A 23,859-nucleotide genomic window follows, 5' to 3' on the forward strand; every position below is an offset into this window, starting at 1 on the left:
TAATTTACAGGAGAATATTCTCCTGAAACAGCGCGGTAGCAGTGCAATTAAAGTCATAGACTTTGGCTCCTCCTGCTACAGTCATCAGCGAGTTTACACATACATACAATCGAGATTTTACAGAAGTCCCGAAGTCATTCTTGGTTTGCCATATGGTACACCCATTGACATGTGGAGTCTCGGTTGTATATTGGCTGAATTATACACCGGATATCCACTGTTTCCTGGTGAAAATGAGATTGAGCAACTTGCATGCATAATGGAGGTACTTGGACCTCCACCAGAGGCACTCATTGCCCTGGCAACACGACGCAGACTATTTTTTGGTAATTGTTGACACGTGTTTGTCTTGAAATTTGGGTTGGGGTTGAAGCAGTTGTTAACATTCTTTGCTGATTTATTACAGATTCCAAGGGAAATCCGAGATGTATAGTCAACAGTAAGGGCAGAAAACGAAGGCCTGGCAACAAAAATGTGGCCATTGCACTCCGTTGTAATGACACACTATTTGTTGATTTCGTTAGCAGATGTCTTGAGTGAGTTTCACTTGCATATTATTCAATTTTTGTAAAATGACTGTTCAAATCCTACGGGTGGTTATTGGTGGATGATTATTATGATAGAATATAACAACAAGAAGAACTCGAAAATTGCTTTTCCAAAATTTACGTTCGGAAATTCTAAGAATAAAAAGGGGTGTAGCTATCTAGAAGAAGTTATAAAATGCATTTATCTTGTCGTCTCGGATTAACAATAATCATGAAATATTGTTTGTTTATCACGAATTGTGGATACGTTGAATGAAATAAAAATAGAAAAGCCGTGAAGGAAAATGTAATACTCAAAGTATCAATTTCTTCCAGATGGGACTCTAAAAAACGAATGACACCAGACGAAGCAATGCGCCACGAGTGGCTAAACACATCCTCCTCTCACGCCTCGTCAATGGCCTCCTCAATAGTATCCTCAATGATAACTTCAGCAGTAGATTCAACAAATCAAACGAGTCACACCCAATCAGTAAATGTAACATCATCACGTCCACGTGCGACAACACTCGAGGATCCCCAACAACAATACAGTCTTTATAGACTTTATAGGGGTCGTAAATGCGTATCGAAGATAACTGCCATTGACAACACTGAGAATGGCACAATGGTGGTTAAAGGTAAATTAAATGGTAGTGCAAGTAGTCATGCATTGGCATCTGGTACACAACCAGCGGCATCGAGGCACGCATCAACTGGTGATATTGTTGCATCTCTCGATCCAAATCTCGATGACTCTGGGACATTTTTGCCTCCGATATTGTGAGCTAAGGCCACAAAGTCCAGTGTCAGCCACTTTTAAACATGACTCGTGTCCTTTTCCTCCCTCCTTTTCTTTTCGATGAAAACACGATTGCACGCGTCATTATCATCCACAAACAATCATGCTCGCATCGACACCACGGTGAAGCTCAAATGTTCAAGAGTTGCGACAATAAAAAAAAAAACAATATTGTCACCGTAAATCAGCGTCGAACGTGATGAGCGCGAAATGGCTCACACCCTCGACAAAATGCCGGACTCACGGTTGGAGGAGATTAATCGAGGCCAAAATGACATTATGAATGAGCGATTATTGAAAGTAATGTCTTGATTGACGTGAAATGCCTAATGCCAAGCTCTAGCGACCAAAGGGCCAACGAAGAGTGAAGTTAATTGAATAAATGATGTAATTGCATTGACGATTTGATTAAGACTGTTAGGTGAAACACCTGTGGAATATAATTGTGAGGTTACGAGAGAATATTCGAATCATTGAATGTGTTATCCGTTCATTAGGTGTGAAATTATTGAGGTAATGAATACCAGTAATATCAAGATGCACGTCGACTGATGATGTTATCGCATTATTTGATCCAAGTCTCGATGATTCTGTGACATTTTAGTCCTCACATTGTGAGCTATCGCCACAAAGTCCAGTGTCAGCCACTTTAAAACATGACTGGCATCATTTTCCTCTCCTTTTTATTGATGAGGAACATGATTGCAGCCGTCATTATCATCCATAAAGAATCACACTCATATCGGGACCACGGTGAACCCCAAATGTTCAAGAGTTCCGACAATAAAAAAAAATTTTATCACCATGAAATAACATCGAACGTAATGACCATCAAATGGCGCACGACCTCGACAAAATGGTGGAGTCATAGTTGGAGGGGGATTAACCGAGGCCAAAGTGAATTAACGAATGAGTGATTATTGAAAGTAATATCTTGATTGACGTGTAATGCCTAATGCCAAGCTCTACTGACCAAAGGGCTACTAGACAGGAAAGTTTATGGAATAAATGATGCAATTGCATTGACGATTTAATTAAGACTGTTAGGTTGAAACAACTACCGAAAATAATAATTGTGGTATGACAAGGGAATATCTGGAGATCAATGCTGTCCCTTGGTTAGGTGTCAAAGCGTTGAGGTAATGGATAATACGAAAATCAACTCGTGTCATTTTTATCGAGATACAATACTTCGGGGGATGAGAGATGACGTGTGTATGTGTGTGTGTGTGTTCGTCTGCGTGCCCCAGTTACACAAGGCCTGAGTAGTCTTATTGTGATATTAAACTACCACTGTCTTACTTAGATCTCCGGTAATAAGAATTAACAATTAATCGTAATTAATGAAATATATGATTTATCTCCGCTATTAACTTTCTACAATTGTTATATTTTGTCATTCAGTCACTCGTGTTTGACGGCAACAATTGCGGTTGTTGAATCGAATAACAGGAGTTATGAGGGTGAACCATCTGATGATTAATGTCGCATTTGTTGAATACATAGAAATGAAATTAAATTTATAATCACGTGCATATGAAATTCAATTGATTAAATAGTTTCATTGTTTCTAAATTCATTGAAAAAACATCATTGTCAATTATTTTTCTACATTAAATAATTATAAATTATCACAGTCACTGCCTACCACCGTTGTTAATGTTCGGTTTTTTTTCTTCTTCATAGTAAAATTTAATTAATATTTTGTTTTGTCATTAAATGAAAAGTCTGCGAGTCTTTAAATTATTTGCATGACATTGTGTTACTTATGTGTCTCGATATGCATTTGTTTTTTTTTATTAAAAACTGCACGGCGCAACTTAGAGCAATTGAGGGAATTAGATGATTGTCGAAAGACAGCGTGACAAGACTGAAAAAAAAAATGTTGCGATTTCATACGAAAAAAATTATCATGGAGAATCATCAAGGGCCAATTGAATTATGAGTAATAAATGTGACTTATGAGATTGAAATCATCTGTAATTTGATTATTATGGGATACTTCTTGAAATTGTCATCTCCATATTAACATTATAACAGATGATGAGAGGAATATTCGATACATAATAACCGCTATTTCGAAATAATCGATCATTCGAAATTGACTGACATAAAGTAATTCTAGTTTAATTAAAAAAAATATGAGCAAAGAACGAACGATAAATTTTCAAATAGTTGCTGAAAATCATCCTTTATTTCCCCTCCTCCCCCATGTGACAACTCATCTCATTCTAGTTGATAAATTAATAAAGTAAATGAAATACATGTAGCGAAGGTATATTTAACTGTAAGAGTACGATTAGAGGTAGGAATGAAACGAAATATCAAAAGCAGACGGATAATACTACTGGAAGCAAAACATGATAATGAAAATGATGTGTAAAAAAATATATGAAATCAGTAATAATGGACGAGTTTAATATGGCAGTGATTGAGTAGAAAGAGTAGAATGAGAATATAATGGAATAATGCGATATATCATATGCGTAGATGTGTAAAAATCACAATAGGTCGAATAAAGCGAATAGATAACTTCATGGAACGATTAGCCAGGTAATTTCTCGTGTGTACAGTTTTACGTTTTTAGGTGTGTTCAATTATATACCGCGGGAACAAATGTATGTGTACAGGAAGTTTAACACGAAAATTGAAAATGAAAAAAAATAATGTGTCTACGTATGTCTAAAGGACTTCTTACTATTTGCATTATTGTACTCATTAGTCAGTACCGTAAAAAAATTTTCAAAGAAAATCGCTTTTTATGGAAATTAGGAAAACTTGTGAAGGATTTCGCCCGAGAAATCATTGGATTGAATTTCAACAAATTTTTTATTGATGGCTAGTCACATTTTGATGATGAAATATTGAAAATATTTCACAGTTGAGGGGATTAATCAATTATTTGACTCTGATTTCATCTTCTACTGCATTGAAAGTAAATGTGAAGAAAATTTTGCATTTTTTATTCAATTTTTCATAAAAAGTTTATTGAAAAATATTTTATTCCCCTCGATTGTTGATTTCGGATACTCTTGTAGACATCTTGATTCATATAAATTTCAATTAGCTAGAATAATAGCTCCTCATCTCGACCTGTAAATCCCCATCTTTCGATAAACGAAAAAACGAAATGAAATTCTAAATAAATCGAAATCCAAGGAAAACCCATTAGACGCCTAATAGGACAATCAAATGCGCGATCTAGCGTTTTATCATCGGAGATCATTAGGTTTAAGATCATCACTGATTTTTAGGGTGAGTGGGGAGCAGAATCCATTCTTTCACATCAATCGCGAATTTTATATAAAAAGAAAATGAAAAAAAATGCTGCTTCCTTAATTTTGTTTAAATTGTCGTAAAGACCAAAATTCTTTCTCCTAGAAGAGAAAAATCGCTTGTCCTCCAATGAAAAATCCAAAAACTTCAAGGTGCAATAGTTCCCGATAAAAAAAAACACCATTATCATCTCATAAACGTGTGAATGAAGGGTATGTTTGTAGAATAAAATGAAAAAAAAATCAGATAACTGAAATAAAACTGCAGATGCAGAACTAGAAAAAAGTAAATAAATTGTGATTTGCAGTGCAGAAAATTCATAATGGAAATCTGTGTATAATGAACGTTAAATGAATGGTTCGTCAATTTTTCACCCCTGACATTGAATGTTTAACTCGAAAAAAAAAATCTGAAGAATTGACGTATTAATTGAACAATGTCTACGTATTAGTGTATAAAGTTTATGATAACTAAAGAAATGAGATCAATTTTTTTTTGTATCATTTGTTCGTTTGTTTTATTATCTTACTGCGTTTGTCTTTCATTAATCTGTGTAATAAATGAGGCGATGCAAGCTGAAAAACTTGCTAGAGTGCAGAATATAAATGATAATTAAACAGAACAAGAACAGTGTATACAAAATATGTAAACGAAAATGACAATTGTGAGCGATTGAAATAGCCCACTGGAATTGGAAAGATATTATGCCACTTGATATCATTTCCTGTTTTCAAATGATAATAAAATAAAGTCCAAGTACTAAAGATGTTGACGAATAGTCATTCATTTCCTGGAATTAATTCCATTCATACAATTTTCACTCCTTAACATTCTCCATTCATCTCGTTAATTGTTAACATTTTTATCTTATATTACACATGAAGACCTATTTTACTACAAAAATTCAACAATTTCATAACCACTGCAATAATAATTATATTTTAACATAAGAGTCATGTACGCAAAACGAGGCATTTTCTACGATCTGTTTGTATGAATTTCAATTCATTTTTGAGTCGTCTGGATCTATAGGACATCTGTCCCCTGGAATTGTCTCGCGTGCTGCCTCGTGGAGTCGTGATACGCCATTCCAGCCCGGAGGATCTCGCTGTGCCTGAAGACGTCATGAGAGGTGGACAGAGACGGTAAGGAAGGCAAACTCGAGAGGAGACAACTTAGCATGCTCGTACTACTGTCTGTCGGATATATACTGTTGTTCAGGGAGCTGGGGATTATGGTGCTGCTGGTGTTGGAGGGTAATTCAGACGATTGGAAACATTGGTCTGGTGGTGATGGTAGAAGATTTCCACTCGATGACAGCAAGTTTCCTGAAATATATTAATATTATTAACCTGGGGAAATTCTCTCGCCGTATTATGTGCGAAATTTCGCATTTCTAGGGATACGTCAACTCTCGGGTAAAAGTTGCAATGAAATCTTCACCCTGGAGCAAAATCTAAAATAAAAACGCACCCCCCGCATCACTGCGATGGCGGGAGAGATCCGGCTTTATTTTTCTGGACACTCTTCCATATATTTTTTAAATACCAGAAACATCTTAGCCCTTCAAGAAAACCTTGAAAATAAGTCCTGATAATTTTACCTGCAAGACTGGATGTTAATGAGGAAGCAGGAAGATCTGGATTATCCGTAGACCTCGCCTGTGCGTGTTCCATCCTAAAATTATGTAGAGTTGGTCTTGGGACCATCGTGGGGGATTGGAAGTCGGTTTTGCGTCTTCGTACTCTCATTCCTGTGTTGGTACTGTTGCCGGGTGGAAAGTGGAGTAGCTCCAAGTGTCTCCTCAGGTTCCTGGATTGTCTCAGTATAGCTCCACATAGGGGGCAAGTTGTGGGCTGATCCGAGACGTTTTTTCCCCTATTCTGGATATCTAAAATGTGAGCCAGTGCCCAATATTCAATTTCAACTACCATCAAATCGATAAGCCTTTATTCGTCTAGTCAACAATCCGTTGAAATCAGTTGGCAATGAACTTGTTAATTTAGGTGGAGTTAATTTATTGAGGAAATCTTATAACATAGAAGTTACACATGTTTTTGCTCTTTATAACAATACTTCTTTACTCTACTCAAATTGCTCTTCAATACTATACTTTTTTAAAATAATAGAAGGCAAAATATAAATTCATTGATCTAAAATTCTTATCAATTAGTACCACTTTTTTCATTTAATATTAGAGATTGCATTCAATTGAATCGTACATTGCGAAGGGGAACGATTTTTTAGGTACTAGCCTATCACTCTCATTATTCTGTTGAAAGTAAATTATAAAAAGAAAACTTAACGAATTTGTACGAGATGATATCTTTAACAGTCTGTAAGTACAAAAAGAATTTATTTTTTCGCTCTCTGGGCCATACGGGATAATTAGAATTCAAATAGATTATAGGGTTAATGGGTCAATTTCTGGACGATTTTAACTTCCATTGCATAGGTCTTAAATAATCATAAAATGCTGCTGTAATTATTATTACACCTTCCAGTAATATCACTCGTGTATAATAACGCAAGCACCTATTTTTTCTATTGATTGACATTTAATGAATACAAAATATACTCGGGTCTTTTGAAAGAAGAGTTTTTTTGCATGTTGCTATTTTTTCATCAAATTATTTTGCTATTTTTACTTCAGATAATTTTTTTCTTTTAACACTAGATTGGCCACTCTATGAGGAAAATGCAGGAGCGCGTTAATTTTCATGAATTGGTATACGTTGAATGGACAAAAAAATTTGCAAAAAATTATTTCTTTCCATGCTTAATAAAAGTCACTGTAGAGTAAATGCAGCAACGTCTTCGACGAAATAACACGAGCAGCATTTCCCCGCGGAGATGACCAAGGTCCTCAGATGGCAGAGTGACCCATTTAGGGTTAATTAGTACAGTCTTGAAGGTATGAAAGTCATCATATCCTCATTTATGTGACTCTTTTATGTTTTATCACAAAACTCGATACTCGCTTAATTGTTCAGCAATTGACCTGTTCACCGTAGATAATGTAAGGCTTACAGGACTTTGAAATCCTCGAATTATTTTCTAAAACTCCATGATTGGAAATTCATAAGATAAAATGAAACGCTTTTTCACTTTGCATCATTGAGGGGGATATATTTCTATACTCTAAAATAATAATAATTATGAAATATTAATTAAAAGGGTTCAAGATAATAAAGCGAATCGTTTCCGGACATTATTTGAATACTGAGTGACAATTTTTTAAAATAATTTTTTCGTTACTGAGAGAATAACCAAAATTAATAAACCTTTGATAAGCAATAAACAATATCATTTAAAAACAGCTGATTAAAAAACAATCGCACATTTTTCGCCCCTTGCATTATTTTCTGAGATAAAAAAATCAGTTGATCTCATCTTCATTAAGAAAATTCCTAAAAAAATCACTGCATCTTGCCATTTCCTCGGCCCCTCAGTGTTACTCTCATCTGGCGATAGTGGCCGGGGATTCATTCTGATGATTGTCCAAAAATTCAACTCCTCTATTCTCCTCAGGTGACGGTATAGGACTCCCTCCGAGAACAATAGGTTCGCAGCTATTACTCCCACCACTGTCAGTCATGTAGGTAGGTCCAATGTATCCAGATACATCGATATCAGGTTTTATTTCGACAATCATTTGGTCCTGTAAATGTTGGGTGAGAGGATGGTTGTTGAATCGATACTTGCAGGAGGTTAGCAGATGCCTTCGAAGATTTCTAGCTTGTCTGAGAGTCGCCCCACATAGTGCACACTGTCCTGGACAGTCGGAAGCCCCTTTTATTTTGAAGGCATTTACCCCAGCTGCTGAGGTAGAGGGAAAAGCTCCTGGTGCTATCAGACCACTAGGAAAAGTTAGTGGAGAGTACTGCATCCCTTGCAATAAAGTCTGGAGATGTTGCTTTGTATCTACCAACTCCGGATCGGAAGTCTCGTTTAACGGGTTCTCGAGTTTAATTGTAGGTAGTGGTAGTCGTGGTGGTAGTGGTGGTCGTGGAAGTGGTGGTAGTGATGGTGGCTCATTTTCTGGCAAACAATGACAGGACTCATCCACAGTACCTGCTAACAGACACAAACACATTGTTACCATGCAGGGCTGAACTGTTTATTAAATTCGTCTAGAATAATCTTGTATTTGAAATGAAATTACATAATGTCGAGTGATTTTGAGGCTTCATTTTTCGTTTCAAATTGGCTATTTTGGCAGTTCAACCCAGATCGATGGTTGTGCTTGTGTCCATTGATATCGAATTTATATTTTCTTGGCGATGTTCGTGATGACAAGGACACAAAACACAATTTTTTTGCAATTCTTAAGCGACTTTTAAAGATTAGACAGTTACCTTCGTCTCCTGGGGTTGGTTCCTCGGTTTTTTGGTCGTAGTCTATTGTTCTCTCGTCATCCAGTCGTTCATCGGAGTCTGTTGTGTTGTCCAGACGGGGCCACTTGCTGCAGGAAGATGAAGATTTTTTCCTCTTTCGACGACGCTGATTTGGAATTGAGGAATTCATCATCTCACGACTTATGTGTTCCGATGGTTCCGGTATTGTTGGGGGTGTTACCTGGTCCCCATTCTGTGGGAGATTCCAGAAATTAAGTATATGCCAGTATCTCGAACAGTTTCACACATCAGCCAAGTGGACCATCAAATTACTACAAATTGCAATGATATCTTCTGGATCAATTGCCTCACCTCAGTCAAAACAGTGGGTGATGTAAGTCCATGGATACTGAGGCAGTGAGCAGCTTGTAACAAAGAAGGCAATTGCGAGGGCTCAACGCTGACTTCTCCACGGTAAACGAATTCCAATAATGACTCCAGGTCATCCGAACTAACCCCCGCGAGCATAACAACTGGATGTTGGCATGGTGTGCTCTAGAATCAAATTTCCTTGTCAATATCCACAAATAAAATATAATTATGATCAATGATTGTCAATTACTTTGAGGAGATCTAGCAGAAAGGGACTCGCTGCCGACAGAACGATTTTGTGAGCTGGGAAACTTCGGCCACCAGCAGCAAGTGTCACGTCAACCAGGTCACCATGGCCCCGGAGTAATTGGACAGCAGATGTCAAGGAATTGCCGAATTCTCCCCACGAGAGGCTGTACAGCTGTCCACTGCTCCCCATACTCCTCTGAAGAACTTTCCAATTAAAGTGCTGGAGTCACTGGAGAGAAACAAGACAGTTCAAGTTCTTCTTCAACGTTCCATATCCCTGATACCGCTGACTGAAAATGGGATAATCTTTGTGCACTTTAATGGTATTTTTGTTAGTATGAAACGAGAAATGATTCGTCAAATGGTGCGTACGAGAAAATTTCCTGTCATAATAGTTCGTTGTCTTCTTGGGAAAAGAGTTAAAATACATCAGTTTTAATTTCTAAAATTGTGGAGCAATTTTTCTGGCATTTGAACGTCATATCGAAAACACAAATCGCATCATCTGCTGAGAAGATATCGAGGATCTGAGGAACTCTGTTTTTCTTTAAATGTCTGATTCGAAAGATTTCTTATCTCCATTTCTCCTTTAATTAGCCCCCTCCACAACACCTTGGCGTCGTGGTCCATTGAATCCTAACCCAATTTTCATCTCAATTTCAATCCCCTGTCGTTCTGTACCTCACAACATCGGAGAAAATGGCCGGATTCTGATGAATATGTACACTCACCTGAAGATATTCCTGAATCGTTCAAATCCGGTGAAAGTACGACTATTTCCAGAAATTGGGAGACAATTAGTGAGCGGGTGTTGTTTTTTTGCACGCTTACTCTGACGTATACTCACTCTATGATCTAGGGAAAAGTCGGATGGAACAGTTACTTGAATGCGCAATCATCCATACGCGCGCCGTTTGATCACATAGCTCGATCGGTCAAACAGCGTCATCAGGGTTTTGATTTATCTCTCTATTTGAGATAAATTGGGATTTTAATTTGTGTTGTAGTGTGCGTGGCGATTGGGAGAAAAACGTAAGAATCGATTTTAATATATTTTGGGAGTCCTAGAAAAATCGCAAATTGCCTCACCAATTAAATACTACGTACTCCGTGTGAATGCCTTACCGACAGGCACGTCCACCATCGTAGTTCATGCGTCACCGCTACGAAATTCTGCGTAAGCATAAGCCATCTCCGAAATAACCTCTTGAATGCTCATTGGACCCCGTCGTCTCGAGCGAGGAATTCGAACTTAGAGAAATTTTAATTGAGTTCGATGAAAGATCGTTGATGAATAATTTTTGTTATGCTTTTATTTTGTAAATAACCATAGAATAAATGAATTAGGGAAATATTTCATTACCCAATAATGATAATCACTTAATGATGATGTTCTATAATAGTCATCTTCAATGCACCGGATGGAAGTTCAGTTCAAAGTCATTAAAAATGCAGATATGAATATTTTGTAACAGAAACTTTATTTCCAGATCACCAGACAATTCCTTATCCCATACCAAAAATTACACTCAACTTTCATTTGTAAATTTTGAGTATCTGTTATAATACATTCTATTTATATTACAATCACAAGGTATGCATCTGAAGTAAATGCATATTACATAAACAATAACGGCAATATACATCGAAATCACTCTAACAATGAATCGTGTATGCATTCAAAACTGAAAACTGACCATTTTACACTTGACATCCACTCGATCTGCGACAATTATCCTAAATTTCTACTCATTTTGTACACGTGAATATTACAATTATATGGAACAAAGAGATACTCAAGTTTTATAAATAATTAAATATCTCTTCATGTCATTTAATTATCCAATGGTAGACAAGATGATTATTTTCAATTATTTACAGACCATTTTCTCTGCAAATAAAAAAATATACGAGCTATAATTACGTCGACAGTCGTAGTTTAATGGCAATGATTTATCAGTTTCACATATTCAATAAACATTGTTATTTACACTGATTGAATTCAAAATTCTCTCTGTACAATTCCACAATTTTCCTATCTATAAACCAGCAAAATACAGATGAAAAACAAAAATGCATTTACATAATTGTAAAAATCAGAATTTATAATCAAGTCATAACTAATAATGATAGTTATTGACCATCTCTTTCTACAAAATACCTCACAAAAACGTTGAATTTCTATTCTCCTCTCCCCAGGCATTAAAGTTCCTCCTTAGCATTGCTCTCCTCAGTATCATCAGAACTTACCCCTTCATCCGCAACCTCAACAGCCTCGACGATCCCATCTTCTTCACTTTTCATATCCTCAGGAATGAATTGATCTCCATCCTTCTGATTTGTAGTCTCAGATATTAATTTCTCAATGAATGCTTTGGGCACCATCTTCTCCTCATTGTGCATCGAGGCTTTTTTGAATTTACCCTTCAAATTCTTCAGAATGTCCCGAATATTCTCCAACACACTTCCATAGACCTTGAATGACTGTATCATTTCAAGGAGTGTTCCTATCTCCTCATCACTTTGTTTAGCCCTCAGTATGAGGGATGTCAACCTCATCGCTAGGGATTTCGATGCTGGAAGTATTTCATTGGAGTCTGGAATGTCGAGATTGGGGGCAGTATCGCTGAGCTCAGTGAGAAACCAGTTGACAAGCATCCAGCCTGACAGATCTTCACTGGTCACTGTATCCTCGTTGTTTCGCTGTTTTGCCAGCCAATCGAAGTAGAATTTAATCTGACTGAGGGGAATGACCTCGTTGGGGGGTGTCTTGGTGCTCGCGTGGATCTGATTGACGAGAACCTGTTTAACTTCACGCCACGCCCTCTGGAAGAGAGAGGAATTCTCCTCGACTGGGACAACTAGTGGTGGAGTACTGGATCTTGTTGATAATCGTACCATGGAGTTGGGGTTCACGAGCTGATGACTATCAGTTACTTTCAGGATTGCGGCCCTCAGGTGACCCTTTTGAAAAACTAGGAGCTCGTCGTTGGAGGGCCGTTGAGGGGTGGGTGAAGTGGATGGTAGCACCCCTTCGCTCTACATTAATGAAAATGGAGGGGATTAATTATTAATCGTTGTCGGAATTGAGGGTATCCGAAAGCAGATTTTCTTCAAGCGTCAACCTCTCATGAGTAACAATTATAAAAATATTTAGTTTTGTCAGTGAACTTTTGGGTAGTCACGTCATTGTAAATTGAAAATTTTACGAAAAATTCAAAAGGCAGAGTGAGATGTACTTCAATCATTTCCTAAAAATTAATTACACGTTGAAATAACTAATTTGTCATGTTTTCAATTTATTGAACATTCAATAAATTGAATTGATTTCGACTTTTCGTCTTTGTGATTCCTGGCATTAACCATCAGCCATTGAAAAAGAAATTCTAATTTATTTCTATAAGTAAATGGATAAATAAAACACTAACTGCGTAAATATCAGTCATAAAAAAATATAATTAGAAAAATGTAAATCACAAATGGATGAGTAACTTATAAATAAAATAGTACAACTTAACAATTTTAAAACTGTGCGATAATGACCACTTAATTTGTTATCTAACTAGTGGGAATTCCGTCTAAAGTAATACTTGTGGATGACGTATAGTAAACCACAAAGCAAACAAACCTGGGTAGATATTGGTCGAGATAAGAATTCCTTCACTGAACTTTTTAATCTCTCGAACACTGATTGATCGTCCCCTGGAGATTTCAATTGACTTTCATCACCTGAATAGTCACCTGAAAAGAATCAAATCATTACAACTGAGCAAAGAGGATAAAGAATTAACTATAGTGAAAAAACGAAACAAGAACAACCCAACAAAAAATCTCGTAGATTCCGTAGATCTTGCCTACGGGATACAGAACAAGATAATAAATAAATCCAATAACCAAAATTGTTTTTGAAGAAAAATATGTTGTAATATTCACCTATCGTAACTGTGACATCTCCCTGGCTCTCCAAGACAGCTTTCACAAGTTCACTAGCCTCAGCATAAAATAAGAAAACGAATGGAATCTTGACATCATCCTCAACACTTCCATCCCCCGACATGGAGAACAAGGAGGAACCCCCAGCGCCCGAACCCACACCATTGTCAAGAACAATTCCAGCAATAGCTCCAGTCTTCTGCACAATCCTCGCCTTCTCCACGAACATGCAATTACCCCTGGTGACCAAGGCAATATTACCCTCGATTCTGTCCGGATTGGTGATCTCCTCACAGGCTTGAGAAGGTTCAACAAGTACAGGTTTCCCCACAATCTTCTTTTCCCCCCTCAATTTGGGTCCAAACTGAGCTGGACCCCCTATGAGATTCATCTCTTTGCCATCCGCCTTGACTAAAGTAACCGTCTGAGGTCTCGTTCCATCATCTTGTGTCTGTCTTCTATTCAACTCGACCATTTCCTGCATAAACATGAGCCCCTCCTCAGCATCCTGAACAGTCCTAGCATTGGAGAATGTATGAAGCAGTTGTATTCTCCCATCAGCAGACGTCAGTATCGTTATTCCCATGTTGCTGAGGATCTTCAAGTGCTCCAGATTATTTGCCTGAAATTGCAAGGCACTCAGTCTTCTTTTGATTATTCTCCTGGGACAAACGTCTTCAACCATGTTCCTGAGGGGCTGTCTCACTGAAGCTGGAAACAAGTGGAGACTATTTGGACAAGTTCTGTCCAATTCCTGGACCTGAACAGTGTCGACATCCAGCTCTGAAGAGACATTTGGCCGCACTGATGCCAGAGTCAATGGCAACAGGTGGCCTTCAGTCGTAAATATGAACTCGTCCAGATCTAGAACGAGATCATTGGTCTCTGTGAATAGTAGAAAGAGGTATTTGAAGGTTTCTGAGAGGACAAAGGAGTCCATTGTGTCGTCGTGCTTGTTGGTTCGCACGTCTGATACTGCTGCGTAACCACAAGGCACTTTAGCATAGGTTTGAAGGCTTCTGAGTACTTTACGACCCACTCCCAAGTAGTAGTGATCGCCAGTTGCTCGATAGAGAAAGTAAGTTGACTCGAGAAACTCGGGACGGAGGGGATGATGACCCCAGTGGACCTGAAAATCGGTTGTGAAGGCCTCAGGGATGAAGTTGTGACGTTGCATTACTTGATAGAGCATCTCGTGGGTCTCTACAGCCGGTTTTAGGTCACCTTTGAGCACCTGCAGACCTGGCCAGAAGGCTAGAAGAGCATCCATAAAGTTCTTGGAATTGGTGTTAGGGCGATGCATGTGAACATCCAGAAGCATTGGGCCTTGGCTGATGTACTTCATAATAGCTTGATAATGACGATTAAATCGTCCTAGATATTTTTCATCTCCTAATAAAATATACGCTTTGAGACAGTACTCGTAATAAGAATCAATTCCAGCTCCAACTCCTGAGTCCCTCCTCACCCAATCTCCAGAATGAACATTGAGAACAGATCCCATGAGGTCAGTGCCCCGGTGCCGTACTCGCCACAGTGCATCCATGGCTTTTTGTGCTTTCTCCTCGAAAATATATTCACCAGTTAATCTTGACAAGGCAGCCATTTCGAGAATCATTGAACCAGCACATGCTGTACAAGTTTCACGGCACATTTCAGCTGGCACACCCTTCATTCCATGCTTCAGATTGATTCTACCGTACGGTATACCAGTTGTTGTGTTGAATGCTGGTAAAAATTTGTAGCCCAGATCCTTGGCCATGTTCAATAGTTCACCTCTGTACCAGGGCATTATGTCTGCTCGTGTCTGGAGATATTCAGCTAATATGTGAGCACTCAGCAAACCCCTATTATCACCAATAATTAGTTGAGATTAATAAACTAAGCATTTTCAACTGAAGCATTTCATTCAAAATGAGTGAGCCCCGTACCCTCAGTCTCGTAAAAATTACGAGTAATTTTCTTTGCCTTCGGAGTGAAGGCAAAGAAAAATGAAGTGAACAACTGAAATTCGGTAAATCATTGCATAATTGAAATCCAAAAACTCACCCTAGCATACGAATATTAGTTTCAAATAATGAAACAATCACGTCAGTATCGAAATTGACATCCTTAATAACTAATTTCACAGCATTTTCGAACTCTCCCAAGTCTCCCAGGACGACCAGGGTATCTAGAGTGTCCACTAGAGTCAACGAGAAGCTAAAAAATCCAGAAAAATGTTTAGAATCGATCGAAAGAGTGGTAATCTTTAAAAAATGAATCTAATTCACGTCAATCACTTAAAATCAGTAAAGATTATTGCCAATACTAACTTCCCAAGAGTGGAATCGATATCCCCTCTGTCCGGTTCAGAACCCCTGTACCTTCCCTTGCAGCTGAGTGGCATAAGTTCATCAGCGGGATAGGCATTATCCATGTAAGCGTTGTAAGCATGGTAAAACATATCACGAGTCTCTTCCTTGAGGGATTCTCGCTCCTCTCTACTCATGTATTCGACATGATCTTCACTTGCTGATCCAAATGAACATCTAGCTACATGTCCAACCACAAGGACTCCCAGTAGAAATAACTCCCTCGCCATTTTACAAGCCAATTTGTACGTGCAGTGTTTGTCAAGACTTTATACCTCCAATTCTCAGCATTATTTATCACGTCGTCGTTCGGATTATCTTCTCCTTCTGCAGAAACGTAATTTTATCATAACATTGTTGAGAGTTGAGTCGTATTTATGAGTTTATTAGGTTACTCCAAGGACCAAAGAAAAAATTATTATCGTTCGATTGAGTACAATGCGTGTGAATAGAAATAAATTCCTTTATTTTATGCCACTGGAAAAATATTCTTTCAAGTTTAAAAATGAGTTTGGTTCCATTCAAATGATAACATCTGTCCAGAAGAACATTAATTTCAGTAATACCACCGATGTCACATTTATATCTACGTCAGATTTAATGACAACTGTAAATAAAAATTCTAACGCCATTCTCCCAACTATTTGCGATTGGGAGTGACGATTTTCTAGATAATTACGTGCCTTATATTCATTTGTGAGCTCAGGAGGTGGTAATAAAATAAATTTTTTACTTATCAATTTCTGAAGTAAGACTCATAATATTTATTACCTCCAGGCACACTCATGGTCCCCTCCACTAGTTTAATCGTTATCTATTCATTGGTTGACTTCAACTAAGGAACGAATATTTTTTTGTTTCTACAAAAAATCGTGATTGCATGCTTTTAACTTTTTCAACAATTCCCAATTGGCCGAGTGAAACTCAGATTTGGTAATTCGAATCGATCGAATCCAAATCGTATCATTTGATTTTCATTGATTTGTGGTCCACTTATGATGGAAATTAGCTCTGATAATATTTGTTTTACGTGTACGCCACATTTAATAACCCACAGATAACGATCATTATTGACTACTTCAATTAATTACTTCGACGTTATTCCTTCAAATTTATTCGCTTGGAAGCGACAATTTTTCCGATACGTTCTGTTTATCAATTCCAGAAGTACGACACACGGTATTTATCACCCTTAAATGGCCCCGTTACTCATCCAATATTCATATTTTCCCACAAAAGTCACATATCAATTATTGGTACAAAATCATTATCCAGCATATGCTTACGTGCAGTATAAACATCGGTCAGTTACAGCTGATTACATGGTCTCTTCTTATCAAGGACAGATGATGTGGCTCCTGTCAATTGACTCGTCGCAAGTATATCATATTTACAGGTTCTATTGTCCACCAATTGAGACACAACACAATAATTCATTCAACACTCTGTATTGTCACACCCCGAGAGCTGTTTATGATCGAAAATTTTAATTTAACTCTGATTTTTGGAAACAGATTACGAAATCCAGGAGTTTGCAGATAATTTAGCTGATGAACTAACCTGTTTTCGGGGGGGAAGAACCTCTTTGAAAGGGGAGCAAGTGGATTTTTACACCACTACGTTTGTGATGGGTTCGTGGCACTTCTGAAGAACTTCCAACGACGAACATAACCTCACTTGCGTCATGGGGAACAGCGCATTGGAGCGAGCAGGGGGAATGGTGGAACGTGGCTGACTTCAGAGTGCGTAATTTGCTTCGGGAAATTGTGGGAATAGTGTGATATAGCAACACGATCAGTGAATAATACTTATTCGGGAGAAAAATGAAGTTGTTGACGCATAATATGTTGACTTCAAAGTGTCTCAAAGGGGTGACAGTGGGGTACCCCCTTGGCATTGTGGTACGACATTTGTTTTCATTAGTTTTTATCGAGTGAGAATTTTAGGTTATATTATTGAATTTTCGAAAGGGACGACCGCACGTGTTTTTGACTTAGCGATTCCCTTGGTGATGATTTGCTGGTCTTGAAGGAATCCCGATCGTATTAGCATAAAGAATTTCTCGTGGGAAAGTAGATGTAATTTTCCAAGGACATAATTCAAAGACAGTTACATTTTTGGGAAAACGGTTTCCCTAAACTATTTTGTGATAGTATTTTTGGAGCACTTTTTTCTCGGTCTAATCATCGCGACAATTTTCCCTCTGGAGGCAGAAATTTATTTATATAATAAACAGCAAAGTACAGTATCACAAATGAATTCACCAATGTTATTCGATCTGTCTCATCTATATTAGAATTTTAAATCCTCACCAACAAACTACATGAATATTTTTTTCTCTTATTTGATAATTGGAATCGGTGGTTGAATTACTAATTATGAATAATGCGCGCCGACAAAATTGGGTTTCCAGGCCCTGCGCGTGGAAACTTTTGTTCGAGTCGGGACGTGGAAAAGAGATTACCCTTTCCTACATGCCTGCCATCCTCCCCAACGGCTACGATGTCAATGGTGCACGTGGGGGAGGACGATGTCTTCCACGACTAGACTTGAAATTTATTATTTCTATCAGTACAGAAAACTAAAATTGTGTTTTAAATGTAAACGAAAAAATTACCATCTTAATTTTATTCCCCCAGGCAAAGGACATAAGAGTATCCGAAGTAGATTTCAATTCTGAATTCATAGCAAGGATAATTCCAAAACTGGATTGGAATACACTATGGAAAGCAGCCGAAAGTGTAAGTAAGCGACCTTTCAAATATCCCTGAATATTCACTAAAATCTTGTAAATATGCAACAGATAGGGCACGTCGGTGAATTACCCCAGACCCTCCTGCAGGATTTCGAGGGAGATGAAGATTTTCTGAAGAAGGTACACCACGTTTTACTCGAGGTTGAAGTTATAAATGGAGATTTACTTTGTCCTGAATCAGGAAGAAAATTTCCCATCAACGATGGCATTCCAAATATGCTGCTGAACGAGGACGAAGCCTAGATGCAATGTGATAACTCCAGACCTAGCCCCTAAGCGTTTATCATCATCAAATATAATTTATTTAATTTTCAATAAAGCATTGTTTTTATTAAAATTCTTCATTCAGAGGGTGTCCAGCGAGAATTGAATTTGCGTTTTATTTTTAAAAAATGGTATTAATATCGTTTCGTGGAATGGGACAGCGAACTCAGTCTTGTTCGGTCTTTCTGTGACAAATTCTAAAGATAATGGAATTCTTGCATATCACAACGGCCCAATCGCCTGGGAAATACTCAGTTTCAGCAGAATGTCAACTACAAATACCCTGAGAACTGCAACCTAGTTAGCATTTTAGACCTCTGTAGAATTGAGCACTACTAATTTTCTTAACCATATTTTCTTTAGAGCGCAATCACCATCTAATTGCATTTTTTTGTATTCCACGATTTTTGTTAAACTACAGGAAACGAAATTAAGTGATCACGTTACGTGTTAGATTGTGTAGAATAGCCCATAAAAAAAATCTTTCTTTCAATGTGCTATTTTGCATGTTCTGCAAAAAGATTTTTTTTTCTGAATCCAATCTACGTAATGGAAAGCGAATGCTCTATTTTATACTTTGAAGTCTGACGAACATTGAAAAAAATCTGAATTTAATGAAAATGCTGAACGAAGTAAAATTCAAAACGTGAACATGAGAAATATTGAAAGTTCACTTGATGAGTTTTTTTCACGAGATAATTTGCATTTCGATTTCGTGCGGTAAACGAGGTAAGGACCCAACGTGGACCTAAGTGTGCCAAAAAAATTCTCCCTTTCAAAAAGTTTCATTTGATTGGATTGTTTAAGGATGTTTGACACTATTTCCGGCAAAATTCATGTTTTTTAAATTTTTCTGACAAATTATACAACAATACCACTTTTTTGCGTTTTCTAATTTACTCCATTATTTTTACGTACTCCACTTTCCTTCGCGTTAGTTGATAAGTAGATGAGACTGACCAGAGGGGCACAACAATGTAATATACATGGAGAATATACATGGAGTAAATAAATAAATTCATGCCATGTACCAAAAAGTTACGTACGATCATCGAATGTCATAAATTCTCAAAAAACAATTTTTACCAGGGCCATCTGAATTGTAACAGGCCATTGGCAATTGACCGATAAATCGTCGACCTACTGTTGGCTCCGTTACATTTGAAGAAATAAAAAATTTTTTAAACATCCAGGGGGTGACCCTACATTTTTTAGATGTCATAAACAAGGAAAACATTTTCTTTCTCTAATCGACAGAAAATCGGCAGATACTATTGATTAAAATTGTGACAGTATTCTCGAGACACTTGTCAGATTCGATGAAACACTCGTACATAAGATTTAATGATTGTGGAAACTCAATGTAACTGTGAAAATCATATTTTTCGATTGGACTCTTCTCCACAGCTTTCGAGATTTTTTTGAGTGGAAGGTATAACGAGGAATGGCGTGCAAATGAAACGATGAGTTGTCTCTGTAGAGGGTTGCATAAAGGTTCAAGTCTGGCATTCGCTAATGGCATCTTGAATTATCGATTCAACGACCTCGTTCGTTCGTCGAGAATTTGCAGACGATCACTAAATTTTTTTCTTTCAATTGATTGAACGAATGTTTCATTTTTAGGAAACAATACACCAGATTTTCCAACATTGTTGATAATTCAGTGCAGCGGACGGAATTAAGAAGAGCATTGTTAACTATTTATTCATCAGTATTTTATTTTTGTGGGATGAATGGTGAGTTGCAATAAATAATTGAAGATATTAAAAGACTTACTGGAGAATTTATTGGATGGGAATATTCCGAATATCGATCCGAAATAATCATTCCACAAAGTTTGAACTTTCAATCGCCCGATGTATCTCATTACCAGCACTTTAATCGAGTTAACCCTGAGCGTTATATTTTAGGTTGATGCTTTGATCACCGGTACTTGAGGGGCATCCAACTAAATACACATATATCAAACGTATTGCCTCAGGGAGCATTGATATACAGTGATGTTCATCAAACTTGAGCCCAAACTTTTGATGTAAAAATGCCGAGGTTGCGAGTTACTTTTAAAAAAAATCCCGAAACTTTCATCTTCTCTAGTTAAGAATTCAGAATTGACGGTGTTCTCTTCTATATAATTTTCCCTATATCCAGTCTTCCAGACAAAATGGAAATTTCGTGGATAGTTAACTAGCAATTTTCAGGATAGTAATGTAAAATTTAATGTACCTGAAAAAAAAGCGAAAAAGACCGTTATCTTTCACACAAAGAGAGATATTAACTAAAACTATTCATCTTTGACAGCCGAAGGAACCCCACTTGTACAAAATTTTTCCAGAGCTGTCACGCAATTTTTCCAGACCGCACCGTAATTTTCATCTGCAAAATTCCCTTCAAGTCGCGTAAATTTTCCAAGTCGATTCCCTAATCAATTAACCAACCGAAAATTAGTTTACCACGAGTTAAAATTCATTTCTCTCCATGTACCAAATAATGGCACCAACATCTCCATCGATCCACCCATCGATTCCATCGACTCCCCCCGATGTTTTTCCCCAAACATTTTCCCCCCGCACGAAAGCATTATTTAATTACACAAATTCTAAATAATTCAAGCAAAAGCCACATCATCACATACCGCTTTTACGTGCTAATACGAAATTAACCCCCATTAACTTCATTTAATTCCCTCAGTAGCAAAAATATGCCCACACACATAAAGGGCACATAAAGGGCCTCGACTTTATGCCTCCGAGCCTGACGAGGATTACTCGGGTCAGAGTTAATATGTAGGTCACGAAGTTCAAATGAAGCTCAAAGTAGGGTATTCCAGTATCACCTGAGCATTAAAATATACCGAGTACCTGGTGGGACTGTTCACGATGGATTTTAAAAAAATGTGAAGAGGCAGAGGGGTAAGTTGCTCTCATAATAGTGAATAAACCATGTCAACTGCTACATCTCCACTTTGCTAAGCTGAACATATTTTTATTATTTTTATATCCCTCGTATTACATCAGAATCTCCGCTCTGGGCTGATTATGATGGAAAATGGAGCACGTACGAATTGCCAACAATAATAATAAACCATACAGACTGCCCCTGTATACCTCAAGAGGAAAGCAACCGAAGGGGAGGGATAGGAAGAGGATTTTGTGTATAGACACTGTATGGCACAAGTATACAGGGTTAATCCTCTGGAACGAGTCAATTTCGTTGTGCCACAGAGCGAGGGTAAACCTTTTGGATGCAGTATACGCCTAGAGAGCTCTCTTTCTCCATTTCGATATGGGGGATAGAGTGGTCGCGAAATTGCGAGAATATCGGTGATACGTTTCATTGTTTTGTCGTAAAAGAGAGGAGAAGAGAAAAAAACAAAATGTTAGGAGCTATTCGCCGCAAGAATACCTATGTATTCATGTTATTGCTGCTTATGTATACGGACTTTTGTCGAATCAAACACATGCCTTTGGTATAAAGAATCGAACGGGACAATTTATTGTTTCCCAAGGGTTTCTTTTCTGACGGGAGGGCTTTTTCCACGGGAATACCGAGCCTTTTTTTTACAAATCGAGGGGAATAGACGCACTTTTAGAACGTTGCCAGCGGTAAATCCTATTCTTTTCACCAATATTGTCTGTCTGTATGAGAAAATCCATTGAGATAAATTTTATTTCACTTGTCTATTTTTATTCTGTTCGATTCTTTTTATACTGAAATATACGCTCGTCATTGTGGAGTCGTTGGGGTGCGATGAGATATGTTTTTATTTTGGTGTTTAAGATCGTATGATTGGGGGGAATGTTTGCACTGTTTTTATTAAGTTTTTTGGGATTTTTACCTGGAAATTTGGGATGATGAATTTAATACGAGAATGAAAATTTATAGATTGATTTTAGTGAACTACAAATTACTTAAATATTTTGTAATCCGGAAAGATTATTTTACCACTCCGTACAATTTTCCAACTGCCAACAGATTTTTTGTGCAATGGTCAGACAACTTTGGGGAACCAGAAGATAAATTTTCCTGTACGGTAAGTCATATAAATATAATAATGATTCGTCATCGCTCGTAGCCATTTTTACCTCCTTTTGTCCATTAACTTCAGTATTATCTGGCAGCATGGAAGAATCGATTCAGCGAAATTTTATTCCGCTTTTCTATTTTCATTTCATCCGGTTACAGAAATAAACGTTCGGCGATGAGATCATCTCATATTGAGGAATATTTTCCGAGTCTTTCCACCAGTATTTTGCAATATTCTTCTCTGAATTACTAATAATGACTTTAATACAGGAATGAAAATTTATAGACAGAGATTTCATTAAAATTTCATTACCTAACCCATGAAGCAAGGGATAGTTACCGTTAAAGAGCTGTTTATTTAAAATTATCAAAAGCCATCTTTTCACAGTTATGCAAATATAATAATGATTTATGATCATTCGCGTCCAGTTTCCCTCCCCCTCTCTCTCTCTTTCTCTCTCGCCCCCCTTCCGGCCCCTTTTCAACCCATCCGCAAACCCCATGAAGACCCTTTAATCGCGTTTTGTCGTTTAATTTTAATGAAGCCTCCGGCATCCCCAGCAACTTTGACGTTATCTCGTTATAAGCGAATGTAATTCGCCGGGGATAATGTAATCGAAACGCCCGGCCACGAGAATCGCTGGATGTTGTGGGTAGAAAATAGGAGGAAAGGTGAGAGAGGGGAACGGATGTTGGCAATGGAGGCAGGCCGCTCCTCATTATTCACTAGTGCATTATTCGCAAATCAATTTGCACGTTTCGGTATAACGCTCTGTCTGATTTTCCAAAGTCCCATCTGGCCATTTGAATTTATTGTTCTATTTTATTATGGAATGAATACGTTACTTGCTGACAATTTCCAACTGTTTTCAATTGCATGAAAAGTTGAGGTGAACAAATGGTGGGAAAAACTGTGAATTTTAGTAGAGAATAATTCAATGAGAACGATATTTTTTACGAGATCGAT

General features: G+C 37.6%; 4 protein-coding genes across 10 annotated transcripts in view; 2 read left to right on the top strand and 2 right to left on the bottom strand.

The window, feature by feature from the left end:
• LOC135165360 (probable serine/threonine-protein kinase dyrk2) overlaps nucleotides 1-5,371 on the top strand; it is a 113,514-nt gene extending 108,143 nt beyond the window's left edge. For both annotated transcript variants that reach the window (XM_064126569.1, XM_064126571.1), the window contains 3 exons: nucleotides 11-326; nucleotides 407-536; nucleotides 864-5,371. In XM_064126569.1, coding sequence (XP_063982639.1) covers nucleotides 11-326; nucleotides 407-536; nucleotides 864-1,314 — 897 coding nt within the window. In that variant the 3' untranslated portion in view covers nucleotides 1,315-5,371. The remainder of the gene's footprint in view (nucleotides 1-10; nucleotides 327-406; nucleotides 537-863) is intronic.
• LOC135165363 (transcription activator GAGA-like) lies at nucleotides 4,377-10,433 on the bottom strand. 5 transcript variants are annotated; one of them, XM_064126591.1, is made up of 6 exons: nucleotides 10,295-10,433; nucleotides 9,565-9,853; nucleotides 9,315-9,497; nucleotides 8,964-9,195; nucleotides 6,209-6,496; nucleotides 4,377-5,933 (listed from the first exon to the last, which is right to left on the bottom strand). In XM_064126591.1, the coding sequence occupies exons 2-6, from the start codon at nucleotides 9,751-9,753 to the stop codon at nucleotides 5,632-5,634; spliced, it is 1,194 nt and encodes a 397-aa protein (XP_063982661.1). In that variant the 5' UTR covers nucleotides 9,754-9,853; nucleotides 10,295-10,433; the 3' UTR covers nucleotides 4,377-5,631. The 5 variants fall into 5 exon arrangements, with proteins under 5 accessions (XP_063982661.1, XP_063982662.1, XP_063982660.1 ...); XM_064126592.1 differs by lacking the exons at nucleotides 4,377-5,933; nucleotides 6,209-6,496 and adding an exon at nucleotides 6,509-8,646; XM_064126590.1 differs by lacking the exons at nucleotides 4,377-5,933; nucleotides 6,209-6,496 and adding an exon at nucleotides 6,509-8,679.
• A 592-nt stretch (nucleotides 10,434-11,025) lies between these two features.
• LOC135165361 (ER degradation-enhancing alpha-mannosidase-like protein 3) lies at nucleotides 11,026-17,556 on the bottom strand. Of its 2 annotated transcripts, XM_064126573.1 has the most exons (7): nucleotides 17,411-17,556; nucleotides 17,137-17,317; nucleotides 15,812-16,177; nucleotides 15,546-15,698; nucleotides 13,497-15,343; nucleotides 13,192-13,304; nucleotides 11,026-12,602 (listed from the first exon to the last, which is right to left on the bottom strand). In XM_064126573.1, the coding sequence occupies exons 3-7, from the start codon at nucleotides 16,078-16,080 to the stop codon at nucleotides 11,766-11,768; spliced, it is 3,219 nt and encodes a 1,072-aa protein (XP_063982643.1). In that variant the 5' UTR covers nucleotides 16,081-16,177; nucleotides 17,137-17,317; nucleotides 17,411-17,556; the 3' UTR covers nucleotides 11,026-11,765. The 2 variants fall into 2 exon arrangements, with proteins under 2 accessions (XP_063982643.1, XP_063982642.1); XM_064126572.1 differs by having other exon boundaries at nucleotides 17,137-17,528.
• A 42-nt stretch (nucleotides 17,557-17,598) lies between these two features.
• Nucleotides 17,599-18,942, top strand: LOC135165366 (multifunctional methyltransferase subunit TRM112-like protein). Its single transcript, XM_064126596.1, has 3 exons — nucleotides 17,599-17,751; nucleotides 18,490-18,591; nucleotides 18,654-18,942. Exons 1-3 carry the CDS (start codon nucleotides 17,674-17,676, stop codon nucleotides 18,846-18,848), a joined length of 375 nt encoding a protein of 124 aa, XP_063982666.1. The 5' UTR covers nucleotides 17,599-17,673; the 3' UTR covers nucleotides 18,849-18,942.
• The last annotated feature ends 4,917 nt before the right edge of the window (nucleotides 18,943-23,859 follow it).

Source organism: Diachasmimorpha longicaudata, chromosome 8 (genome assembly GCF_034640455.1).
Source record: "Diachasmimorpha longicaudata isolate KC_UGA_2023 chromosome 8, iyDiaLong2, whole genome shotgun sequence".
NCBI classification, from domain to species: domain Eukaryota; kingdom Metazoa; phylum Arthropoda; class Insecta; order Hymenoptera; family Braconidae; genus Diachasmimorpha; species Diachasmimorpha longicaudata.

Bases quoted from the DNA above. Each gene is read 5' to 3' on its own strand.
- LOC135165363 (XM_064126588.1), bottom strand. From the start codon at position 9,753: ATGGGGAGCAGTGGACAGCTGTACAGCCTCTCGTGGGGAGAATTCGGC. The intron at 9,196-9,314 runs GTGAGGCAATTG...AATCTCCCACAG, and splicing joins CACCCACTGTTTTGACTGAG to AATGGGGACCAGGTAACACC. The intron at 8,683-8,963 runs GTAACTGTCTAA...TGTGTCTGTTAG, and splicing joins ACCAACCCCAGGAGACGAAG to CAGGTACTGTGGATGAGTCC.
- LOC135165361 (XM_064126573.1), bottom strand. From the start codon at position 16,080: ATGGCGAGGGAGTTATTTCTACTGGGAGTCCTTGTGGTTGGACATGTA. The intron at 15,699-15,811 runs GTTAGTATTGGC...TGGATTTTTTAG, and splicing joins ATCGATTCCACTCTTGGGAA to CTTCTCGTTGACTCTAGTGG. The intron at 13,305-13,496 runs GTGAATATTACA...GATTCTTTTCAG, and splicing joins AGATGTCACAGTTACGATAG to GTGACTATTCAGGTGATGAA.
- LOC135165366 (XM_064126596.1), top strand. From the start codon at position 17,674: ATGAAGTTGTTGACGCATAATATGTTGACTTCAAAGTGTCTCAAAGGG. The intron at 17,752-18,489 runs GTACGACATTTG...TTATTCCCCCAG, and splicing joins GGTACCCCCTTGGCATTGTG to GCAAAGGACATAAGAGTATC. The intron at 18,592-18,653 runs GTAAGTAAGCGA...AATATGCAACAG, and splicing joins TATGGAAAGCAGCCGAAAGT to ATAGGGCACGTCGGTGAATT.